Source organism: Oculina patagonica, chromosome 4, assembly GCF_052425735.1.
Source record: "Oculina patagonica isolate OP01 chromosome 4, crgOcupat, whole genome shotgun sequence".
Taxonomy (NCBI): Eukaryota; Metazoa; Cnidaria; class Anthozoa; order Scleractinia; family Oculinidae; genus Oculina; species Oculina patagonica.
In genome coordinates, this window is record NC_135761.1 from 55,820,180 (window position 1) to 55,842,086 (window position 21,907).

General features: G+C 40.7%; 1 protein-coding gene across 2 annotated transcripts; it reads left to right on the forward strand.

Moving 5' to 3' along the window:
* The first annotated feature begins 2,675 nt into the window (after positions 1 to 2,675).
* On the forward strand, positions 2,676 to 21,086 carry LOC144650730 (uncharacterized). Of its 2 annotated transcripts, XM_078510472.1 has the most exons (8): positions 2,676 to 2,716; positions 2,831 to 2,926; positions 5,081 to 5,147; positions 6,198 to 6,262; positions 6,517 to 6,562; positions 11,024 to 11,079; positions 12,401 to 19,288; positions 20,042 to 21,086. In XM_078510472.1, the coding sequence occupies exons 6-7, from the start codon at positions 11,067 to 11,069 to the stop codon at positions 19,276 to 19,278; spliced, it is 6,891 nt and encodes a 2,296-aa protein (XP_078366598.1). In that variant the 5' UTR covers positions 2,676 to 2,716; positions 2,831 to 2,926; positions 5,081 to 5,147; positions 6,198 to 6,262; positions 6,517 to 6,562; positions 11,024 to 11,066; the 3' UTR covers positions 19,279 to 19,288; positions 20,042 to 21,086. The 2 variants fall into 2 exon arrangements, with proteins under 2 accessions (XP_078366598.1, XP_078366599.1); XM_078510473.1 differs by lacking the exons at positions 2,676 to 2,716; positions 2,831 to 2,926; positions 5,081 to 5,147 and adding an exon at positions 5,551 to 5,908.
* The last annotated feature ends 821 nt before the right edge of the window (positions 21,087 to 21,907 follow it).

The window sequence follows — 21,907 nt, forward strand, 5'->3', positions numbered from 1 at the left end:
TTTTCGGTGATTTTTCAGCCATCGATGAAAAGTTCAGCCCATTTCGCAGCTAAAAGGTCTAGATAGCAGCAGGCAAATTATACTTTTAACAAAAAACGACAAAATGTTTGAGTTTTAAAGACACGTTTCCTCAGATCTGTCATCTTCAGTTATAATTTCTCACGCAATATGAAAACATAACTTCACTGCGGTGTTAAAGGAGCTCAGTCACAGACAACTCATAAATTTGCCAGTTTTTTCAAGTTTGTCGTTTGTATTCCGTCTAAATCTTCGTCAGTCGAAACCATCCTTGGTTATTTTCGCGTTTTGATTACTCAAAAATGACTTAAAATATCATGACAATGCTCCTTAAACCTAAAGTAAAGCTGGCGTAAATTTTGACTGCTGTTTTGGCATACCAGAGGGTAGCATGAACGAAGTACATGTAACAACACTGTCAACGAAATTCGTCTACGTGTGATATAACATCTTCAAAATTTGTTTTGTTGGATATTGAAATTGTATTGGTTGCATTTTTACTTTGCCATTCTTTCAAGTAGGTTAGGCAGAAGAAACAATAGTTGACTTAACGATTAGTCCAGGGGCATATCCTAAATTTAATAAGCTTGACGAGAGCTACATCATTCTCGCAGACCAGCAAAGCAGGCTGCATTAGCGAAGCCGCAGCATGTGCCAAAATGCTGTGTGTATTTAATAATTAGCCGGACTACCAGCCCGAGTTTTCTACTTACTTCTATTGACTGTCTTACGAGCTATAACATCAGCAAACTCAAGTGCATAGTGCTTCCGCCATGCAACAACCAGGCCCTGTAAGCGGGGTTCCTTATGTCCCCTGTCTGGTGGAGGCAGCGTGGCCGAGTGGTTAGAGCGCCGGACTTCAAGTCCCGTTCTGACCACTATCTGGATTTGTTCTCGGTTGCCCCGAGCTCAAATTCTCGGTCATGCTTGTAAATAGCCAACTGGTCTGCCTCCTGCCAGTTGGGATTTTTAACCATGTTATGTTTATTTAATATATTATATTTGTTTCATATACACGGCCCCACAAACCGTGTATAAATAAAGTTGCTTTACCTTTACCTTTACCTTTCTGAATTGTAAACCTTTTACTGACCCAAGCTCGCATACAGTTGAATCCCGATACTCGAACCTTCAAGGTAAATCGAAAAAGGTTCGAATTATCGGGGGTTCGAGTTATCGAGGGCAAAAAATTAGTAAGAAAATTACCTGGAGGGGAATTAAAAAAGGTTCGAGTAATTGAGGGTTCAGGTTATCGGGATTCAACTGTAATAATTCAATTGCCTCCTTGAAGTGTAATAAAACCGTCTCTTTTTTGTAAATCTCTTTCGTCGACAGTACGAATGACTGCATCATGATGTAACCTGACATTCCGAAACGGATGAAGCTCAAACACTAGGGAGAATGGTAAAATACGAGACTAGCCGAGACTCGAGTCCCTTGTTTGGAAATCCGAGGCTGAAAATTGAATGATTTTAGGAAAACTGAGCCCGAAGCTTAGTGCATAGAAAACCAAACCTGAGACACGCATACAAATTAAGAATATAGTACTGCCTCTGAGATTTCACCAGCAAAAACCATTTCCTCGTTTTGCTTTCGTTTCAGCTGCCGATTGTCGTTATTGTGGATAGCCAGCTGGAATATCAAATAAGATCGCAAATTCGCTTTCTTACTAAATGATCGGTATTTTACCATCCCGAGCAATTTCTGCACGTTTTACCACATTTTAAATATGTTCATTTACTGCCAGATCCTTCCGCATTTCCTTGACATTGTATCCATTAAGATGTTTCTCATAAGGTCTAATAACTTATTAGACTATACGAACAGTCCCTATTTAGTTTCGCAGTCCGACGAGCTTGAAGCGAAAAAGCAATCACCGCGCGAAAATTGGGGACGCCTCGCCCCTCGCCTCGCCTCTCCTCGTTCCCAATTTTTGCTCGGACATCCGACATTTTTTTCGCTTCACGCTCGACGGACTGCGAAAATAAATAGGAACTGCTCGTAGTCTAATAAGGTTTGGGCTTCAACGTTTTAAGCCGAGGTTAAATCACGCGACTCAACGGGAGTCTCCAGAAATAGCATATTTGAAAGCTAGTAGCCGTGATCTAATTATTTGAAATTGCAAAATTACTTAGCTCTTGAAAAGAACCATTAGAATGTTAAACGCGTGTCACGAGCTAAAGCGTTATATCTTTTACTCTGCTTTGTTTTGATTTGCATTACTTTTTATTATTGCATGATTTAATATAAACAATAACGTTAGCGAGGATGGCCCCTAGGGCGATATAAGGTAAAAGAGGAGCAAATGATTGACAGTGTGTTGTATTTGATAGGTCACGCTGAATGAACACTCGGTTTCCGAGAAAGATGCGGAACGTTCATTTCAAATTCTTAGAATTAAACCGTCACTTAAAGCAGTTCAAATTTAAGCCGGTGCACAACAAGTCGGTTGGAGTGACCGTAAACTATCTTGTTACCGTCTCAAGTCCTTTTTACTGTCTTTTCCAAGTGGATGCGTAAGCGAACGAGTTCTTCTTGCATTTTGCAGACAGAATCCAGCATGCCTGATCAGTCAGTGAATATTAATGCTGCCCGGTATGAGAGATCAGTCGATAACTCCCGATGCTTTTTGTAGCGAACATTTTCCATTGCTGTACTGCCCTTCGTTGTACACAAACAGAAAACCAAACACACCCAAGTAAGTTTTAGCTTTGTATTATTTGGCTGTAGTTTTTTCATGGCGCTGTTTCCCGTCAGTAGTATTTATGCTCGCAGATTGTTCACCAAATTTGATTTTCTGGTTGGTTTGCAGCAGAACGTCTCTGGGGCATTTGTGAGACGGAGATTTTGAAAGGAAACCAGGGCAATCCGTTAAGCGATCAACAAGCTGGCTCTCGAGCCCTCCAAGGTAAAAGGGTATACGTATCTGCGCAATTGAGAAATCAGAGAAATAATACAGTGGAACTCCGATAACTCGAACTTGCAAAGGAAATGAAAATTGGTTCAAGAAATCGGGAGTATAATTGAATCGAAGTTTTTGACTGAGGGAAGGAAAACAACTTTTGGCTGGAGTTTCCGAGAAGTTCGAGAAATCGAGAGCTCCTTAAATTGGGATTCCACTGTACAAACTTTTATAAATGATTGCTAAACAGAAATACATACGCTACATTGTCTCGCATACACTCTTTTATTAAGCGATTGCACTAGGATCGTTGGTTACTTAAGCGCGTGACACTAAGCGTCTTGCGATAGCTTACAAAGCGTATGTATTCTCTGGCACTGCTTAGTTTTCCCATGGATTTACTATCCATGGTTTTCCTTAGAACTTTGTCCTAAGGGAAGTTTTTTTGTAATAAAACCGAAATATCTGCACATCCATAATTTTCTTGTGTTTTTTGTTCTTATTTTGAAATTAAAGGAATTGATTGAAGGTTGTTTAGGCTTCGAGATAACAAATACTTCCAATGACGTCAATTGCAACGGTCAACTGGTAATTTGCATAAAAAGCAGACGAAAATAATGTAATCGTAGGATGTTGATCTATAAAATGGGCTACAGTTGGACTACGGTCAGTCACACAATAGTCCGGCGGCTTAGCTCGAAATTTTAGTTGAATTGTGCACTTTTTGATACAAGCATGAAACTTGGCACAATGAAAGTGGTCACCAACAGAAGTTTTTTCAGATATAGTGCCAAGCCCGAAAAACACCGGTTTCCATGGAAACCTTAATTTATTAACCCTATTCAGACCGGGCTTTTTTGGATCTTTTCAGACCTCCGTAACTTCCAGAATATGTAAGCAATCACAGTAAAACTTAAGGAATATATAGTATGTCCAAACACCTATCTTTTGGTATACGTCACGTGGGAAGATGACGTCACATGACGTGACAATTACATCATAATGTCAAAACAGCCGCCATCTTGGATCCGCCATCTTGGATTTCGAATTTTTTCCAAAACGTCATAAAACCGCCCAAAATTACTGCAAAGTACTCAAAGTCAATAAAACTGTGCTTAAAACCGTAAAAGGATGAAAATAATTGCATTAAAATAATTTTTCATTAATAAAAACATGAAAATTACAAAATTGGAAAAACATGCCTGTCAAAATGCCATTGCCATGGTGACGTCAAGTTCCTGACACAACAACTTACCCTACCAAATTATTTGCAGATCAATTTTAGATTAACTCGCAAAGTTTGGTAGCGTTTGGTTGAATCTTGAAAAAGTTATAAGCGTTCAAAGTCAGCGCGGGCACTTTCCGCCCCTCCCGGTCTGGATAGGGTTAAAATCAATGAAATTTCGTGAAATATTTGTTTGAAATATTTATCTGTTTTATTTTAGACAAATACTATTATGCCAGGTAGTGATACCAAGTCGCACGTACAAAATTTGGAATGAAATGCTGTAGTTTAGACTGTTCACAGCCCTATATTTTCCTATTTTTCTTCTGTTAGCGAACGGTTCACCGATCGAGAGACCTGGACGCTAGCGCAAAACGAAAGACGCGAGGGAGCAGAGGGCGGGGAACGAAAAATCTTTTCCCATACAATAATTTCCTATTAAATTATTGGTATCAAACAGATGGTAAAAAATAACAATTGTAAGCCTAATTAAAAGCATTCATATCTGTATTTTTGAATAAAAATCAACAATAAAAGGTTTATAAAAGTACAAGAAGAAATACTTTGTGGGGAAGGGGCAGGGGGGCCTCTCGGCTGAAACTTAAATTGCTGTTTACTAGCTGAAAATAGAAAATTGGCGTTGGCACTATATCAAGAATTGATTAGTAGGCGAATGCTTGTAATCCTGCAAAGTTTGGTGCTTGTATCAAAAATCGCACAATTCAGGAGCTAAGCCGCCGGACTACAATGATAGTCAAACTTGATTGACATCCAACGACCCAGTTTGTTGACAATCATGTGACTACAATGGCTGCCAACAAAAATATGCATTTTCTGCTGGAAAGTTTGGAGTTCGAAGCTCCATTTCCTTGCAAGGGTAGCGATATCCACAGCAAGCAACCGTTTAACCAAATTTCACATCTCCATAATTGAAGGTTAACCAGTGAGTTAAGAGGAAGTTGCTGACTGCTGAGGCTTTTTGCATAAAGAATTTATTCGAAGGTTGGTATCGATGTTGCACACGTTTTATTGCCGGTTCTACAGTTCATAACATCAAATTGAAGCGTTGCACACAGGGTGCGCACCCCCTCCACCCTTCCCACTAGATCCGCCCCTGATTCAGATGCAACTTAAAGCTCCAACAATGAGCTTTTAAAAAAGCCTGACTCGTACCCAGTCGTCTTCATACAGCACGCGGCAAAGATACAGCGGAGGGAGAGACGGGTACCGAGAAAGGGAGCGCAAGGGGAGATGGGTAGGGAGAGGCGAATTCCTTCCCATCATCCCCTGCTCCCCCACCTCGCGCGCGTGCTTCTCCCTTTGCCGCGTGCTATATGAAGACGACTGGGGACGAGTCAGCTTAAAAGCCACTGGGAGCATTGTGAGTTATATTTATAACTGTGAAAGGATAAATCTCTTAACGCAGCGACGTGTGTAGAATTATGACATGGAAACCTTCCGGGAGCACTCGCATGCAAGGTCATGTCAGCATATTACGAAATGTAATCAATATATCAATGAATTTGATTGACAAGTTCCATAATCACTAAGGTCACGCTAAATGCATTTTAAAACAATCCGTTTTCCGAGAAAAATCAGTAAGCCCATATCAAATTCTTAGAATATGTACCCTCTCAAATTGCATTGAGTCACACAGAAAGTGCATACGTAATATTCCCTGTGCATAGAGAATCCAGCATGCCCCATCAGTCGATAAATCGAAGCGGCTGTGTTCTGCTTTTGTGCTGAACACCTTCAAAAAAGTAAGTATTATGGAGCAGTGTGCGACGAATGCAGACTGCACACCTGCAGACATGCACTTCATCAGTTAACCTAAATAACGCTTCATTTACCGTTATCTCTCAATATAACACGATATATCATTCAGCTGTGTTAATAACGCTCTGTTTACAGTAAGCTTTCAGTAATGGCGATGGAAGTTACCGATTTTGCAGCTGATGATCGCTTATATGATGCCCTTTTGTAACGTAACAACCATAATTTATGCACACACATGAACAAGGATTAAGTTTTTTGTGTTTAACTTTGCAGGCATTTGTTGCAGTTCGAGGTTACACAATGAAGAATGGTTTAAACATACAAGGTCCCGAGTCAAGGTAATTAAGACTAAAAGTTATTTCGGATCTCGGGCTTCTTAATCGAAGATCATTTACAACTAGCTACAACTGTTTGGTAGTTGAACTTACATTCGAAGGTCAGTTATCAAGCAACACTGACGCTTAAACTAAAAAATTATTTCTTTCCTGTGTAATCGAAATGACCTTTTTCTATTACTTCTACAAAACTACGTATGACGACGCTCTTGAGCTTGCTGGACATTTTAACTGTTGTCGTCTATTATTTCTCGCAGAGAAACGACGGCGACGCAATGCAGACTGAAAACAAAGCAGACATGCGTAAGTAAACAAAACAACCCTGTGATTAAGGGAGGGGCATTTCGTTTATTAATCGCAGAAAGCGGAAAACTTATTATGTAGGCAGGCTGAATCACGATAATCGTTAAATAACGTTGCAGTGTATGAAACAGTTGAACAAGGTCGAAATAGAAGTTTTCTCAAGTGACAAATCAACCGCCAAATGCTTAAATACTCGGCGAATATTGAACGCCTGCGAAATTTGCATACCGACAGTGGACACAGAAAGCATCAGTGAAAGGTCAAGAAATGCTCTTATCGAATAGAAGATGTAATGAAATATTCCCTTTATATCACAAAAAGGTCACATTGTTACTAAGACAGACCAAGGTATCGAGGCTTCTATGGAGGCCACGGTAATGACAAAAAGACTTAATTTACACGCTGTTTGCTCTTGCATGACATGTTGCTTGTAACGGATTAATTATTTCACGAACCTTACTGTCGGTCGGACTAAAACGCAGACCACGCAGACTGCAGACCGTGCAGACGGTGCAGACGGTGCAGACCGTGCAGACTGAGTAATTTTTTCTTCGTTTTTTTTTTTTTTTTTTTTTTTTTTACAGTGCGTTTTACAAAACTTTTGACGAATGGTTTCCAAAGTTCGTTTGAAATTCGTGAGCTTCAGTGGTTATTTCATTACGTATTTGTCAACAACAACAACAACAACAACACACTTTATTTGCATTCCCAATTACAAAGGATTAGTGGAAAACACGGGGCGGGGCCGGGGTCCCGGGGTCCCGGGTTGTGGAAAACGCGGGGTCCCGGGGTCTGTGGAAAACGCGGGGTGTGGAAAACGCGGGGTGTGGAAAACACGGGGTCCCGGGGTCTGTAGAAAACACGGGGTCCCGGGGTCTAAAAATAAATCGAAAGTAAAAAAAAATGCTGGCTAAAAAGACAAGTTTAATAATTTATCACCACCAAACTTAGGATCTTCGTGAAACGTCTTTCCTTGCGTTGAAAAGCTTAATATACATTTCGTAAAAAAGCAATCCAAGTTTGTGATCTTTTGGGAATATCCGTTTTTCCATTTTATAAAATTAACAAATTATCAGGAATCCGAAAATAAATATTAAGACAAACCACACGCCAACTTCGCCCATATCTGGCACAGGTGCTGACTTCATTGTCTTCATTCGCCTAGTTTCATTCATGAATCGTCGTACGGTGCCGTGGTTTCAGCACTAAAAAGAAATGGTGTGTTTTATTAAGCTGCCGACCGTGAAAACACGGCCAAAAAAGTTAATTGTGGACGGAATTGCGTAGTTTCAGTAGAAAGAAATAAGCGAGAAAGAAGAAATCGGGAGGGTCTCATTTGGATCCACCCTTGAAGTTAACTCATCCACCGTACCCTACTGATTATGGTTGTTATATCTAATCTCCGTTTTCTGTGTATTGATTTATGACCGGTAGCATGTCAAAGTTATTCCACGCAAATGCCAATGTTTACTTTTAGCTGCAGCTTGGAGCTACATGAATATGGCAAATCAATGTTGAGTCTTTGCTGGAGTCCGAAATGAGAGCGACAGACTTTATACACGATCGGGTGGTAGTTGATAAAAGAATTATATTTTGACTTTATTCGGCGGACAATGTTTGCAACCTGTACGCAGACGCCGCTAAGGTGATTGGTATAGAAGAAAAAGAGTGGAATAGACTAGTATTAAGCGCATTAGATCATATATGCATGGATTTTGCGCTATAGAAATAGTAAAGTTATGTTATGTATTAAAAAAAAAATTTCGTAATGAAATTAATTAGAGGCAGGCAGCTATACTACGGTCCTCCTATTCGGCAGAACACCAGGTTTGCTTTTTGTACTGGTCTTTTGATAACAAAAACTATATGGGCGAAGTTGGCGCGTAGTTTGTCTGAATATTTATTTTCGGATTCCTGATAAATTGTTAATTTTATAAAATGGAAAAAACGGATATTCCCAAAAAATCACAAGGACAAGTATTTGATTCACAAACTTGAATGGCTTTTTTATGACATGTATATTAGGCTTTTAAACGCAAGGAAAGACGTTTCACGAAGATCCTAAGTTTGGTGATAAATTATTAAACTTGTCTTTTTAGCCAAAAAATTATTTTCAGACCCTGGGACCCCGCGTTTTCTACAGACCCCGGGACCCCGTGTTTTCCACACCCCGCGTTTTCCACACCCCGTGTTTTCCACACCCCGCGTTTTCCACACCCCGCGTTTTCCACACCCCGTGTTTTCCACACCCCGGGACCCCGGGACCCCGGGACCCCGGGACCCCGGCCCCGTGTTTTCCACTAATCCAATTACAAATGGTATTTGTCAATCAAATTGCGAACTTCGAAATTAAATTGTGAAGTGCAGCGAGGTTGGCAGCTTGCGAAGTTTGCAAGTTGAGGAGATATTCGCTCCAGTTCATTTAATTAAAGAAAATAAATCTGTTCACAGTACAAGGAAAAGCAATTTTAAGTACAGTAAGGCAGGAAATCATTGAAAGTTGGCTTCAAGGACAAGAATTATTTTATTTAGGTCCTAGCTATTTAGACAGCGCATTTTTTAAAACACTGTAAACATTGGAACATTGTAAGTTATAGGTAAAACGACCTGAGCGGGGGTAGTTTATTTGCTAAGTTACATGTTTCTGTTCAATGCTCTAACGTAATCAAATGCTTCTGTTGGTATTTATGCTTTGGGAATAGAGGGTTTTTCTTGAGAAATCCGAATAAATTTGGTATTTCATTACACCATCCTCAATAATAAAATATAAGTAATTTGTAAATAAATACACATTTCAATTGTTCAAAAGCAAGTGTTGTTTATTGATAAGTTAATTTAAGGAAAATAGAAAATTTTCAACCAAAGCTTATTCTATAATGTTTTCATAAATATAAATTATTCCAGACGAACAGAGTTAATCACAAACAGACGGATGGCGCGATTTGCGTGTTGTGTTAACACAGATTGAAGTATAACAACACGGAATTGAAAAGTTCTGGTTTTCCGCGCTTTTTACAAACTGATTTTTTTTCTCTGATGAAAATTTTACGGCACACGCAAACAGTATTTTTATATGTAAACCGGTTCATCTGTTGAAATTGTTTGCTTTGAAACTGCACACGGTAGAACTTGTATCTATTTTTAGTTGGGTGTCGGGTGGCATTGCGAAAACTCAGATGTAACATTCACAAACCATTTTCAGGGCAACCTTGCTTTAGTCCGTTGATTTCCTGCCTTACTGGACTTGGGATTGCTTTTTGCTGTACTGGAAACGGATTCATTTCATCTAATTAAACGAATTGGACGAACTTCTTCTCAACTTGCGAACTTCTCAACCTGCCAAGGTCTGCCAACCTCGCTGCATGTGAAATTCACAATATTATTTCGAAGTTTGCAATTTGATTGACAACTACGTAATGAAATAACCACTGAAGCTCACAAATTTCAAACGAACTATGGAAACCGTTCGTCAAAAGTTTTATAAAACGCACTGTAAAAAAAAAAAACGAAGAAAAAATTACTCAGTCTGCACGGTCTGCACCGTCTGCACCGTCTGCACGGTCTGCAGTCTGCAGTCTGCAGTGTGCGTGGTCTGCGTTTTAGTCCGACCGCCTTACTGTTGACTGTCAGACATATAAGGAAGTAATATAAGGAACTAATGTGCATAAATGCCAGACAAAAATGGCCCGCGAGCAGGCTCTTTTCGGGGGCAACGCACGCGTGAAGCGCCCCCGCGAACAAAAGAAACGAAATTTTGTTCAAATTTTAGTGAAAATACTCAGGCTTGAGATGGCGTTTTATTAAGCTCACGCTAAAAATCGAAACGAACTTTTACATGTCCTGTAAGAGGAGTATTTAGATACATTATAGCCTAAAAATGAATCCGATTGGAGAATGGCTACACATCGAAAGTCAGTTTGTAATTGTCAGGTGAAACTACTTAAAAAAGGGCTGTAGGTAAATCTATTTAAAGACTGATATGTTATTTCGCAGTGTGAAATATAATCCAGAACCGAAAAACAGGCTGCTCGCTTACGAGGGTGGTCGAAAGGAGAGCATCGACTGTAATTTCAAAGAATCCCAATTCGGTTATGTGCATTCTCACTGAGTCCAGAGGTCAGCACCAAGAACGACACACAATTCGACAATGTGCATTCTCGTCCCTACTTGTCAGAGCCAAAAATAAACCTCTGGCTAGCTCCAGATTTTAGTACTAAAATGAAATTAGTACTTTGGACATGTTCAAACAATTAGGGAATAAAAACCGACTAGCAGCCGTTATTCCTGTACTGGCCACAACGATCTCTGTTTCTAAAGACGATAATGGACAATGGAAAAATCCGTTTAGTTATTTTGTGGAGGTGACTGTTGATGCTCTGGATTCTTTGAGCTTTGTAGCTAGTGCCAGGACATTTCTAGTTTTCAAGCTCTATATTCACTGCTTTTGTCTCTGGTTTTCAGGGTATTAATCGTGGTTTGGTAAACGTCATTTAAAAAAAAGAACATGGATGGGCAAAGTAAGTCAGTGTTCTTGGAATACGTCAATTAAATACACAGGGACCGGCAAAATAGGAAATGATTTGGTTTCCACGGCACTGTTTTTTTTTTTTGCCACGGCACGCTTAGTTCCACTGATGCACATGCATGATATAGAGGTCTGAGATTCTAATAAATGGCACACAATGCATGCAGAAGCGATGACGTTTCACAAGGGGTCTGACATAATTTTGAAGGAATTTGTCAAAAACTTAACATAAATAAAAGTAGCTGACACTTTGTGCATGAAAAGACTGTTGTCCAACTGCAGCTTAAATTTCTTAAACATAAGAAACAATGTCAGGGATTCTATAAATAGCATAGTTAGGATCTAATGGCATTCAAATATATACAGTAGATATGAATCCACAGGCCCAGAAAAACAGTAATATTTTATTTTTTATTATTATTTTTGTTTTACATTTCCCTATGTTATCTCAACACTGCAAAATTGCGTTATATTGTAGCGTGACATCCCATAAACGACATACGATACCCGCGAGCAAGCTTTTAAGACCCGAGAAAGGTCAAACGGTCTCTTGCTCACAGCGGCCCTGTATATTATTAGAATTAGAAATTTCTGTCTACTAAATCTAATAGATCCCATTATATAAAATTAGTCTCATTGCAGTGATCCATTCTAACTGCAGGGTAGTATTTTGCTTTTATGTTCTACGCGGCGATGTCTCATTAAATTGAACTTGATTTCTGATCTATCACGCGAAACAGACAACTGGCAATAGGATAAAAGAATAAATGATCCTGTCGATCGGGTGCCGGCATAAAGCGATGACGTCATCACTTACACATCATCGCTTTAAAAGCGGCTCTTGAGAGATCAAAGAAGTGACGAGTCGTTTTTTTGGTTAACAAAAAACTATATCCACAGGGAATCCAGACGTCCTATTGCTGTAGAGCCACGTTCTGGTGAAATTCATCTTTAGGCATTTTAAAAGGGTTTTTCACCAGCGCCAGGCCATACATTTCTCTATGCAAATTACAAACATGTTTGCTTAAAGGGGGTAGAGTCTGCATTCGACACCAGTGCCTATCGGGACGTGCTATCCGTACGTCTTCTGTTTCACTGAAAGCTCTATTTAGGGAGATTCAAATGCAATAAAGTTAATGCATTGTAGTTCTCTAGCTCTTTAAAAGAAAGCTATTGCGTTAGGATTACGTGGCCTTATTAAACCACTATCCACTTAACCTCTTTGGCAGATGGCCAGTTAAAACGTGATTTAATTTGTAAGATGTAGAATGTTTTTCGGATCGCTTTCTTATCACATATTCAATAAATTGCAGGCGAGGTTATACCGGATGAAACCCTACAGGTTGTAGTCCATTTCTCAAGCTCCGAGGATACGATATGCACTCTTCAACTGGAAGACGAAGAAGTGTTCTATTGGCAAATCCCAGATTTTATGACTGATTCTCTTTTCGTTGACTTCCTAACCGAGATCGTGGACACAATCTCCGATCGGGACAAAGATAGATTCATTGAACTCTTTGATCCTTTTTCATCATTATGGGACGAGTTACGAAGGTGGAACAAAAAACGTGTCAAATGGTTTGACAGCAAGGACACGTGCTCGAAGGTGCGCGAAACGTGTACACACGAAACGAGCATTGGCGAATTTATTTTCCCTTTCCCATCACAGGGAGACATCAAGAGTGTCGACGTTCGAATCAACGATGAAATAGACCCCTCTGGAGAGCTACGATCAATAATTAATCAGCTTATAGCATCCACCAAGCTTATTGCTGATGCAGAATCAGATGCCGATGAAGAAACTGAAGAAGGTCTCGATGCTTTTGTGGATGACAAATACTTGTCAGACGAAGAAGAAGAGATTGACGAAGAAGTACGAGCTAATCCTGAAAAGCCTTGTTATTATCCTTCGCAAATAGAGATGGCAGCTATCCTAAAGAAACGAATCGACACGATTATGTTTCATTACCACAATATCACTAGCCTGAGCGATGTTTTCAATGATGTTGAATTCGTAGTGTACACGGCCCGGTACAGGATGCTCAGCGATCAGACAGAGAAGAGGATACGCCATCCCGATGCCGGTGTACTATCGAAAGAAGAACTGAAGTCACGAGATGACCCCGACGCAAAGAAAAGAATGTTCATGTATGTTCGCAGCCTTGAAACGGATGACCACTTTGAAAACCTTAAACGAGGTGTTCGAGAAAAGCCTAACACTCTTTTCGTCGTCATTGCAGACGAGTGTCACTGGGGAATCACGAAAGATAAAGATCAGAAATCTTCTGCTCATAATCTTTTCATTAATGAATGGTGCAAAGGCAATTCTCCCCAAAACGTGGTCGTAGTTCAAATCTCTGCAACACCTTTCAATCTTCTCACACAGAACTCTCGTCTTCCTGTGGTCCCATGTGTCCTTCTTAATGACAAAGTGTCTACCACCGAAAGAGACTACGAAGAAGGCGATCTAGTGGTGCTAGAAAGAGAGCCTGACTTAGAAGAACATGTCCGGAATAACTCAAAGGAAGTAGAACTGCACGTTGTCCACTGGTCAGAGGTTGAACTGAAGAATTTTGAAGGCGGGATGAGGATGAAGCTCAAATCTTCCTTAAACTTGCCAGATGCCCGATACCAATACCTTCACGTTTCGTCCTTGAAGGACAAGCTGGGTGTTACATCAAACGAAAGCGAAGCAACTGAATTCGTTGTACAAGGCAGCCGTGGTATTGTGATTCTGAAAGTGATGGCAACAAACGGACAAGATCTAGCGAAGCCTTTGACGATAACTGCGGATGAACACGGAAATCTGATAGCCAAAGCTGATCCTCTACAGCCAACTACATTTGAAGTTAAGTTGGATTTTGGTGTTGGAATTCTCGCATTTTCTTCCTGCAAAAACCCAGATCACTTCATTGCCGTTGATGAACACGAATGTGTCACTTTACAATCCGCCAATATTGAAAGAAAGTGTGGTGTCTGCATCATGAAACCAAAGCATAAACTCGCTAGAGTGGCCTTCGAGTTCTACATGGATCAGTCTGGGCCAATGGAAGTCGGCATTGTTGGGCAACAGTATATGAGTTTAAACTACTACCTGAGCACTATCAACTATTCCGACCGTAGCGAACAAAAGATCAGAGAGGACGAATTTTTTCAAGGAGTCGTGGACCAGGCGAAGAGGCAAAAGAAAATATCCAAAAGCGATAAGGATTCGTCTTCATTCCCACCCGATGCCTTACTATGTGCGGAGTACTGCTACCACATTCTCCATGCAAGCGTTTATGGCAGTGAAGAGAAAATACGCCAAGCATTCAATCCTGATTCTGACGATTCTCCTGCTGCTAATTTGGAAAGAACTCTCAATTCCTTTACCATGGAACTCACCAAAAAAGCAGCAACCTCGAGAAAGTATATCAACCCCGACGCATTTGAATTTGTTCGAACAGAACTCCGCAAAAAGGTAAAATCCTCTTTCAAGGAAAGCTTAAAAGGAGTAGCAAGATGTCACAAAAAAGAGGCATCGACGAAGAAATGGAAGGAGCTCAAGGAGGTGATGGCTACTTCATTTGTCGCCTGTCTGATGCATCTTTCCCAGCTTGAATTACGGAAACTAAAGGAAGACACGCACCCAGTCGGCATCGTGGAAGATATCGAACAAAGGTTACAAGAGAATGGCTGTCAGGAGATGATTGAAAATTGGAACCATGTTGTTCAAGAATTCGAAACATCTTCCTTGACCAAAAATCTTATTCAAAGTGGCAAAGGGGAACGAGGTAAAATGAAAATTGTACGAGCAAAGAGCATGGAAACCGCTGATCAATTTTTCTTCACCCTACGTCTGGCGCGAACAGTGTCTTCCCTTGATAAATGCTTTGAAGTCATCAAAGACTACGGTGGGATTCAGATTGAGAAGCAACTGATGAAATCGTCAAGTCCTTTCTTCCGAAAGCTTCAACCAGAAAAATGCACGTTCGAGTTTCCGGATTGCCCTTGCCCCGGGTTGAAGCTACAAGCTGGTCGAAAGAAGTGCGTTAATTGTCAACATGTGCATAAGCTAATAACACAGTATGAAGACCTGGAAAACCTGGCCTGTGTACTCATACTGGTTGATAAAGGTCGTATGGGAGATACATTTCCCCGAAGCTTCGATTGCCTGGACCTTCGACTGAGCTATGACAACAGTCGAGAATTCAAGGAAGGAACTCCTTTGTTTCTTTCGACTCTCATTCAAGAACTTGGAAGAATGTGCCGTTATGCAGGGGTCCCTATCAATGACAATCAAGTACAGAGTATCCCATATGTACTAACAGGGAGGCAACTGTTCAAGAAACTGAAAACGTCGGTGGAAATGTCCCCATCAATGAGCTCAATTTCTTGTACTAGAGCTGACCGGTACATGACAAAAACTCGCAGAAAAAAAGACGCCACATCCTCGTCACTGCGTTGGATAGATTACGAAGCTCATAAGGATAGCTACGATCATCAAAATGACCTAAAGCATCCAAACAGAATCCTTCTGCAAGCTGAGCCTCAGATTGGAAAGACGGGAACATATCTCTGCCTTATAAAAGATTTGCGAATGGACATTCTTGGAAAGGAAAAGGTACCTTCCACTTCAACAGCTGCATTAGATGAAGGTGCCTTTTACTGCCACACTGATTGCAATTCAGCTGAAGAATTCCTCGCCAATGACAACAACCAAGTGCAAGACTGGGAAGTTCCCTATTGGAAAACAATTCAATTCTCTCTAAGCCTTTACGAAAAACCAGTGGTACCAGGAAAGTACTCCATCGGAGGGCAATTCTACACCCATGTCACACAGGAGAACCCCTACATCCTTATGAAACGAGAAGCACAGAACCCGACCAAGTCAACTTACCATTATCAGAAAACTGACTGTAAAGAAGACGTGTTACGTGCTTGGCATTGGTATCATTTCCAAAACTGTGTCGGATGTGGAAGACTTCTTCAAGGCAAAGAATCAGTTTTGGAGGAAAACTTGGAAATAAACATCGATGGTATAACAGTCTCTATAAAATGTTCACTTCCAAGCAGTCGCCCACCCTACAGCCACCTGCTTCAATATCTCAAGAACCCTCGATCAACAAACGGGGCTTTTGCCGGCGTCGAATGGCCTGAAGCAGCAGCCAATTCTCCCACTTTACCGTATTGGATATTTCATCCATCACACAGAGATGACCCTCGAAAGTGCACCTTGAATTATCATCACGTGATGCAAGAGAAGGGAAAGGTTGCTAGTTATGTGCAAGCTGTCGTTGTTCGTAGTGGCAAGTTCGAAGCTTACAGATCCACTTGGGGAAAGGTCCTTGCTATCTTCCAATTGCCAGAAAGTTTGCCAAACTGTGAGTTTGGGCCGAGTGAAGGAGGTGTGGGATACGCCAGGCTGTTCATTCAGAAGTTGGCATTTTCCCTTAATCTGGAATACGTTTTCGTCATTGATGACAACGTAGCCGTGATGTCCGAAGCAGTACTTGCCGCTGATCGCCAAACTGCCTCCGATGAACTAGTTGCAAGAGATGGCAATGGTTTAATGAAGATGGAAAGTTGTTCGTTTTATAAGCCTTTCACGAATCTTCAGAAAATAACAGAAGGGAAAGACACCCCACCGCACAGCTTAGAGCCTTATCCTTTCAAAGAACCGATGGATGCTCAGCAGTTTCCACTGTATAGCTACAGCGGTCCAGCTAAGCTGTTTGGTGACAAGCTTCATGAGAGTTATGGTGTACTAGGCCTTCTCAGAAGTATTCCAAGAGCAGTGAGTCCTTTTGCAAAAACTCAAGTGTACGCTGCCACTTTATTGAATGTCAAGAGCACAGTGGAAAAGGGTGTCTTCTACCGTCCATGGCCCTGCTGGGAAGACCTACGCTTTAATGATGACTGCGATAAAGCTGGTCTGTGGGTTGTGAAGTGCAATCGTTACCACTTTCTCAAAGTACAGCACAATGATTGGATAAACAACTTAGTTCTCCCAAATATCTTTAAGTGGAAAGATAATTGCGCGTTAGAGGACAGACCAGGTGTAAGTGAACTGCCCAAAGATTTGGAAGAGGGAATAATCCTGGAGCATCTTCGCAACTTTGTGAACATCCAGGGTCCTGATAAGTGTTTCAAGGGATGCATCGGATATGACCGACAAGAGGATATTGAAGAGCCAGTCTCTCCTGCGAGAATTGTTCAACAAGTCGAAGCAAAGGAGGGAACAGAGGAAGCTTTTGCCAATGGAACTCCAGTCCTTATTCTTTCCTACTGTGTCACCAATTCCGATCGTAAAAACCTCAATCTTTTGGATTCAACCTTCTGTAGCACTAAAGAGAAGATAGTTTTCGTCACAAGTGCAAAGGAAGTAATGGAAGAGTGGACTCAAATGACGCTGACTACCATACCAACTAAAAAGGGGATTTGTTTCTGTTCGGAAATGAGAGACAGAAACGCTCAATTTGCCATTTATTCCGCAGCTGATCCGCGGAAGCATTGCTTGCGATATATTCTGATTGAAGCGTCATTTTCACAAGACAAGGTCGCCAATGAAGAAGCCTTGAATTCCATCAAAGAGGACATCGCCGCTGAAAACAACCAGGTTCACGACAGTAATGTGAAGGAAAGTACCCTATTCCAACCTGTGCAACACACAGACAACGAGACCAAAGGTGCAAAGAGAGAGGATGTGACCGCTGAAAACAACCAGGTTCACGCCAGTAATGTGGAGGAAAGTACCCTATCCCAACCTGTGAAACACAGAGACAACAAGACCAAAGGTACAAAGAGATCTCTTGAAGAATCCACGAATGATCCCGTTAAAAACAAGAAGAGAAAAATAAAAGACGGGAGTAGTCGGAAGAAGAAAGGATTGCCCACTGCTGGTGCAGGCGAAGTGAGCATTGGTCCAAACACAACAAAACGTGACAAAGAAGGCCACGAATCACAATTAAATACTGTTGAAAAAGGCAAAGACGTACCCGGCATTAGCGATAATAGAGGGAAAGGATGCAGTCGCGAAACCTCACAAGCAGACCGCGAAATCCAGGGACAAAGCAAAGTCAAAAGAATGAAGACTGAGCCAGTCCAAGACATGGTAGAGCGCAATAATGAAGATAAAAAAGAGTTTCTCATTAAAGGTCAGGGCATCGTGTCAGTGGCACATCGAGAGGAGAATTTGAGAAAAGCCACGAGCAACAACTATAGCAAAGCGTCAGCCAGTGACCTGCAAACCATGCTTGGTTCTGAAAAAAGAGATGGACAGATGAAGAAAGTGGAGACCAAGACTGAAGGAAGCAAAGGAAGCTCTGTGGGAGAAATACGTGACGAAGAGGAGGCATCCAAGAACAAGAAGGCGAACAAGAACATGTTGCATGCTGAAGATAAAAAAGATGAAAGAGCTGTTTGGCAAGTTGATGATGACAGCAACGCCAGCACCGTAAGTGATAGCCAGGAGGCGTCGGGTGGAAAATCTAAATCGAGAAAATCAACAACTAAGACAGATCTCAATATCTCCGCAAATATGGAGGGAACCAATCGTGTCACGGGAATCATCGTGGATCTCTGGCGGGAATACAAAGAAATTTTAGGTTATAGCAAAGCGCAAATTGAGGAAAGAGGCAGTAACGACCTTTCTACAGACGAAGTTTATAACAAGCTTTCGCACCTTACATTTAATGAATTGCAAGCAGCCGACAAAAATGGCTACACCGCACTCCTAAAAGCCTGTTCTCTGCCTTCCATGAGTCCACATGTGATGCAGTACCTCATCACTACAAGAAAGGTAGACCTCAACTGTCAGCTCTCTCATGATTTTGACACAAACCACCCGACGGCCAGGAAACTTGTTCCAGGAATGTTCGCCTTATCAGTGGCAATCAGAGGAGGAAATGTTAAATTAGTTCCTACTTTCATGACGCGTCCGGGAGACATTAATGTTCGAAGCAAGGACTATAACGGAAACACTGCCCTCCATCATTGTGTTCTTTCGCACTCCAAGAGTTCTTTTCAGAAACTTTTTCCTCTTTATAAGCCGCTGGAATGGAAAGAGATGCGCAATAATGAATTAAAGAATCCTCTGGACATCTGCGTTGCAGAGATAGAATTGATGGAAGGCAGAAAAGAGAAAGAAAAAGCCCTAACAACCCTATCATACATGCGTCAAGAAATGGAAAAGGTTTCTGATGAGTGTTGACAAACATGAGGTACAGTATAATCAAAGAAACTTTATGAGTTTTGCTACCTTTATAAAACCACCAAACGGGCAACATATTTTTACCATAGAAAGAGAGCTCTTGTTAAACATCAAGCATGTTAAGGCACGGCTTGTCCTTTGTCCTTTTGTTAATATCCCCTTCCCCACTTTTTGTTTGAAGCAATATTGTTTTTCCCGACTGACTGACTGACTGACTGATTTTTTCCTGACTGACTGACTGACTGGTGGTGGCTGGCTGGCTGACTGACTGACTGACTGACTGACTGGCTGACTGACTGACTGACTGACTGACTGACTGACTGACTGACTGACTGACCGACCACGCCGCCGACCGACGACACCGACCGACCGGCCGACGACCGACCGACGACCGACCGAGGGACCGACCGACCGACTGACTGACTGACTGACCGACCGACTGACTGACCGACTGACTGACTGACTGACTGACTGACTGACTGACCGACTGGCCGACTGGCTGGCTGACTGACTGACAGGCTGACTAATTGATTGATTGATTGGATTGGATTGGATTGAATTGAAATCTTTTTTGGTGGTCACGTATCCCGTGACGTCATAATACTGTCCAAAATGAATAAAATGAGACAAGAGCATTTACTTAAACTAATAGCAAAACATTAGTTATACCCACTTTTAACTGATTGGAACCTAATCCGTGGACAGTTGGGACCTAAAGGTTAACACTATTAAAATATTATATTTCTTTCTGTTTTGGTGGTAGTTTTGCAAGCCTGAAGAGACCTTGTAAGCGTCCTTAACTGCACTTGTTTATCTGGTGAAATGTTGACAGAGGCCGCAAGCAGCATACCAAGGATGAGAACAGTAGCAAACATGATCACTAGACGAACCGAGGGTTTTGTTTTTATTAGATATCACTTATAATCGTTCGAACTTATTTTGCTATTTTAACTATATATGTTTTTGAGTAGCTCAATTCAATTCAAGAATTAGAAGTTGCCAATTTGATCAGTATTTTGTGAATATAAATGCTCGTTTTTTAAACTGTAGTGCCGGCGTATGATAAAAATGTCACTCAGCAAAACAGTTGCTTAATAGCAGCCTGGTGCACCGAAAATGTTACAAAAGAATTAAACTAACTTTGAATGAAAAATTCCAGCAAATTCATCAGTACTAATCAGTTCATTTTTCCTTACGATATCAGTATATTGTCTGAAAAAGAGTATTGTCTTGACATACTTTAGATTCTTAGAGGAAAGTAGGGAAAAATAACATTTTAAGTATGGCATCGAAATGTTTATACTCTTAGATTATAGAAGTTTGTGGAAATTTTCCTCTGTATACAAATTTATGCTTGTACATAGTTGCTGTGTTAAAAATAGCCGTTGTGTAACGACTCGTAGTTTAAAGGTAGCTAAATACGGTAGTTAAAAGAATTTGCATTTTCTAAAATTTCTCTATAGTATGACAAGAGTTTAGCATTTTCTACAAACGAAAAGTAGTGAGGAAAAACACCACCTAACGCATTCGTTAATTTACTCCAAATTCTCAAAATTAATGTTTAGAAAAATGACTGAGAAGTATTTAGGAGAATTCGAATTTTAATCTAGGAATTTTGAGAAAAATTTTAGATAACAGAAGTTTGAGGAAATTTCACTGTTTTATTATACAACTTTAAAACTGTGAATAATAGCTGTTTTCAAAACACACTTGATTATTATCAATATAGTCATATATAGGATTGAGTCACATTCTTTATGTACAAAAGGACTCACGTAACAAAGTAGCAATAAAGATAGTTGAGTGTACACTGCATCCTCTGTTATAAATGAACCAGGATCTTGGCGGAATCCTGCCAAGAATCTTGGTGGGAGTCCTGCTGGGATCCTGCCATTATACATTATGCTAGCATTTTTTCGAGCATTTTAGTGAGGCAAAAGCATTGAGCATTATTCGAGCATTTTAGTGGCATTTTCCCGGAAATTGATTTTTTCCCGAAAAAATAAAAAATAAATTATTTTTTTCCAAGAAAATAAAGACTAAAACTCAAAATTCAACTACAAATAACTTTCTAGAGATAGTCAACTACTTTCTGTACTAAGCCTCGTGGATGATTTTAAGGATTATGATTTTTTTGGCTGTATTTATGTACTTGGTATATGTTGTTGTTGTTACTTACAACACTTGTACGTTTGTATAATGAGCATTATCCGAGCATTTTAGTGGCTTTTAGGGGGGGGACCGAGCATTTTAGTGGGAAAAATGGAGCATTAAGGTGGAGCATTTTAGTGGGGAATCAAAAGCATAATGTACAAAAGCCTAGACATAGGTAGAATGCACGCTGGTATGAAAACAAATCAGGAATCTCTATTGTTCTTCTCGTTAGCATTTAACGTTAATGAGCAGAATTATCTGCACGTGCGTTAAAGCCTGATTCTCATATGATCGTCCCGATCGTCTCTGTCGCTTCTGTCGCTTCAAAAAGTTTGCTTGCTCCAATCACCTCAGACTTTGCAAACGACAGAAGCGACAGAGACGATCGGGGCGATCATATGAGAACCAGCCTTAACTATGCACGTGCGTTTTGAATCTTGGTACACTTCAAAGCCGTTCTCTTCCGAAAAACAAC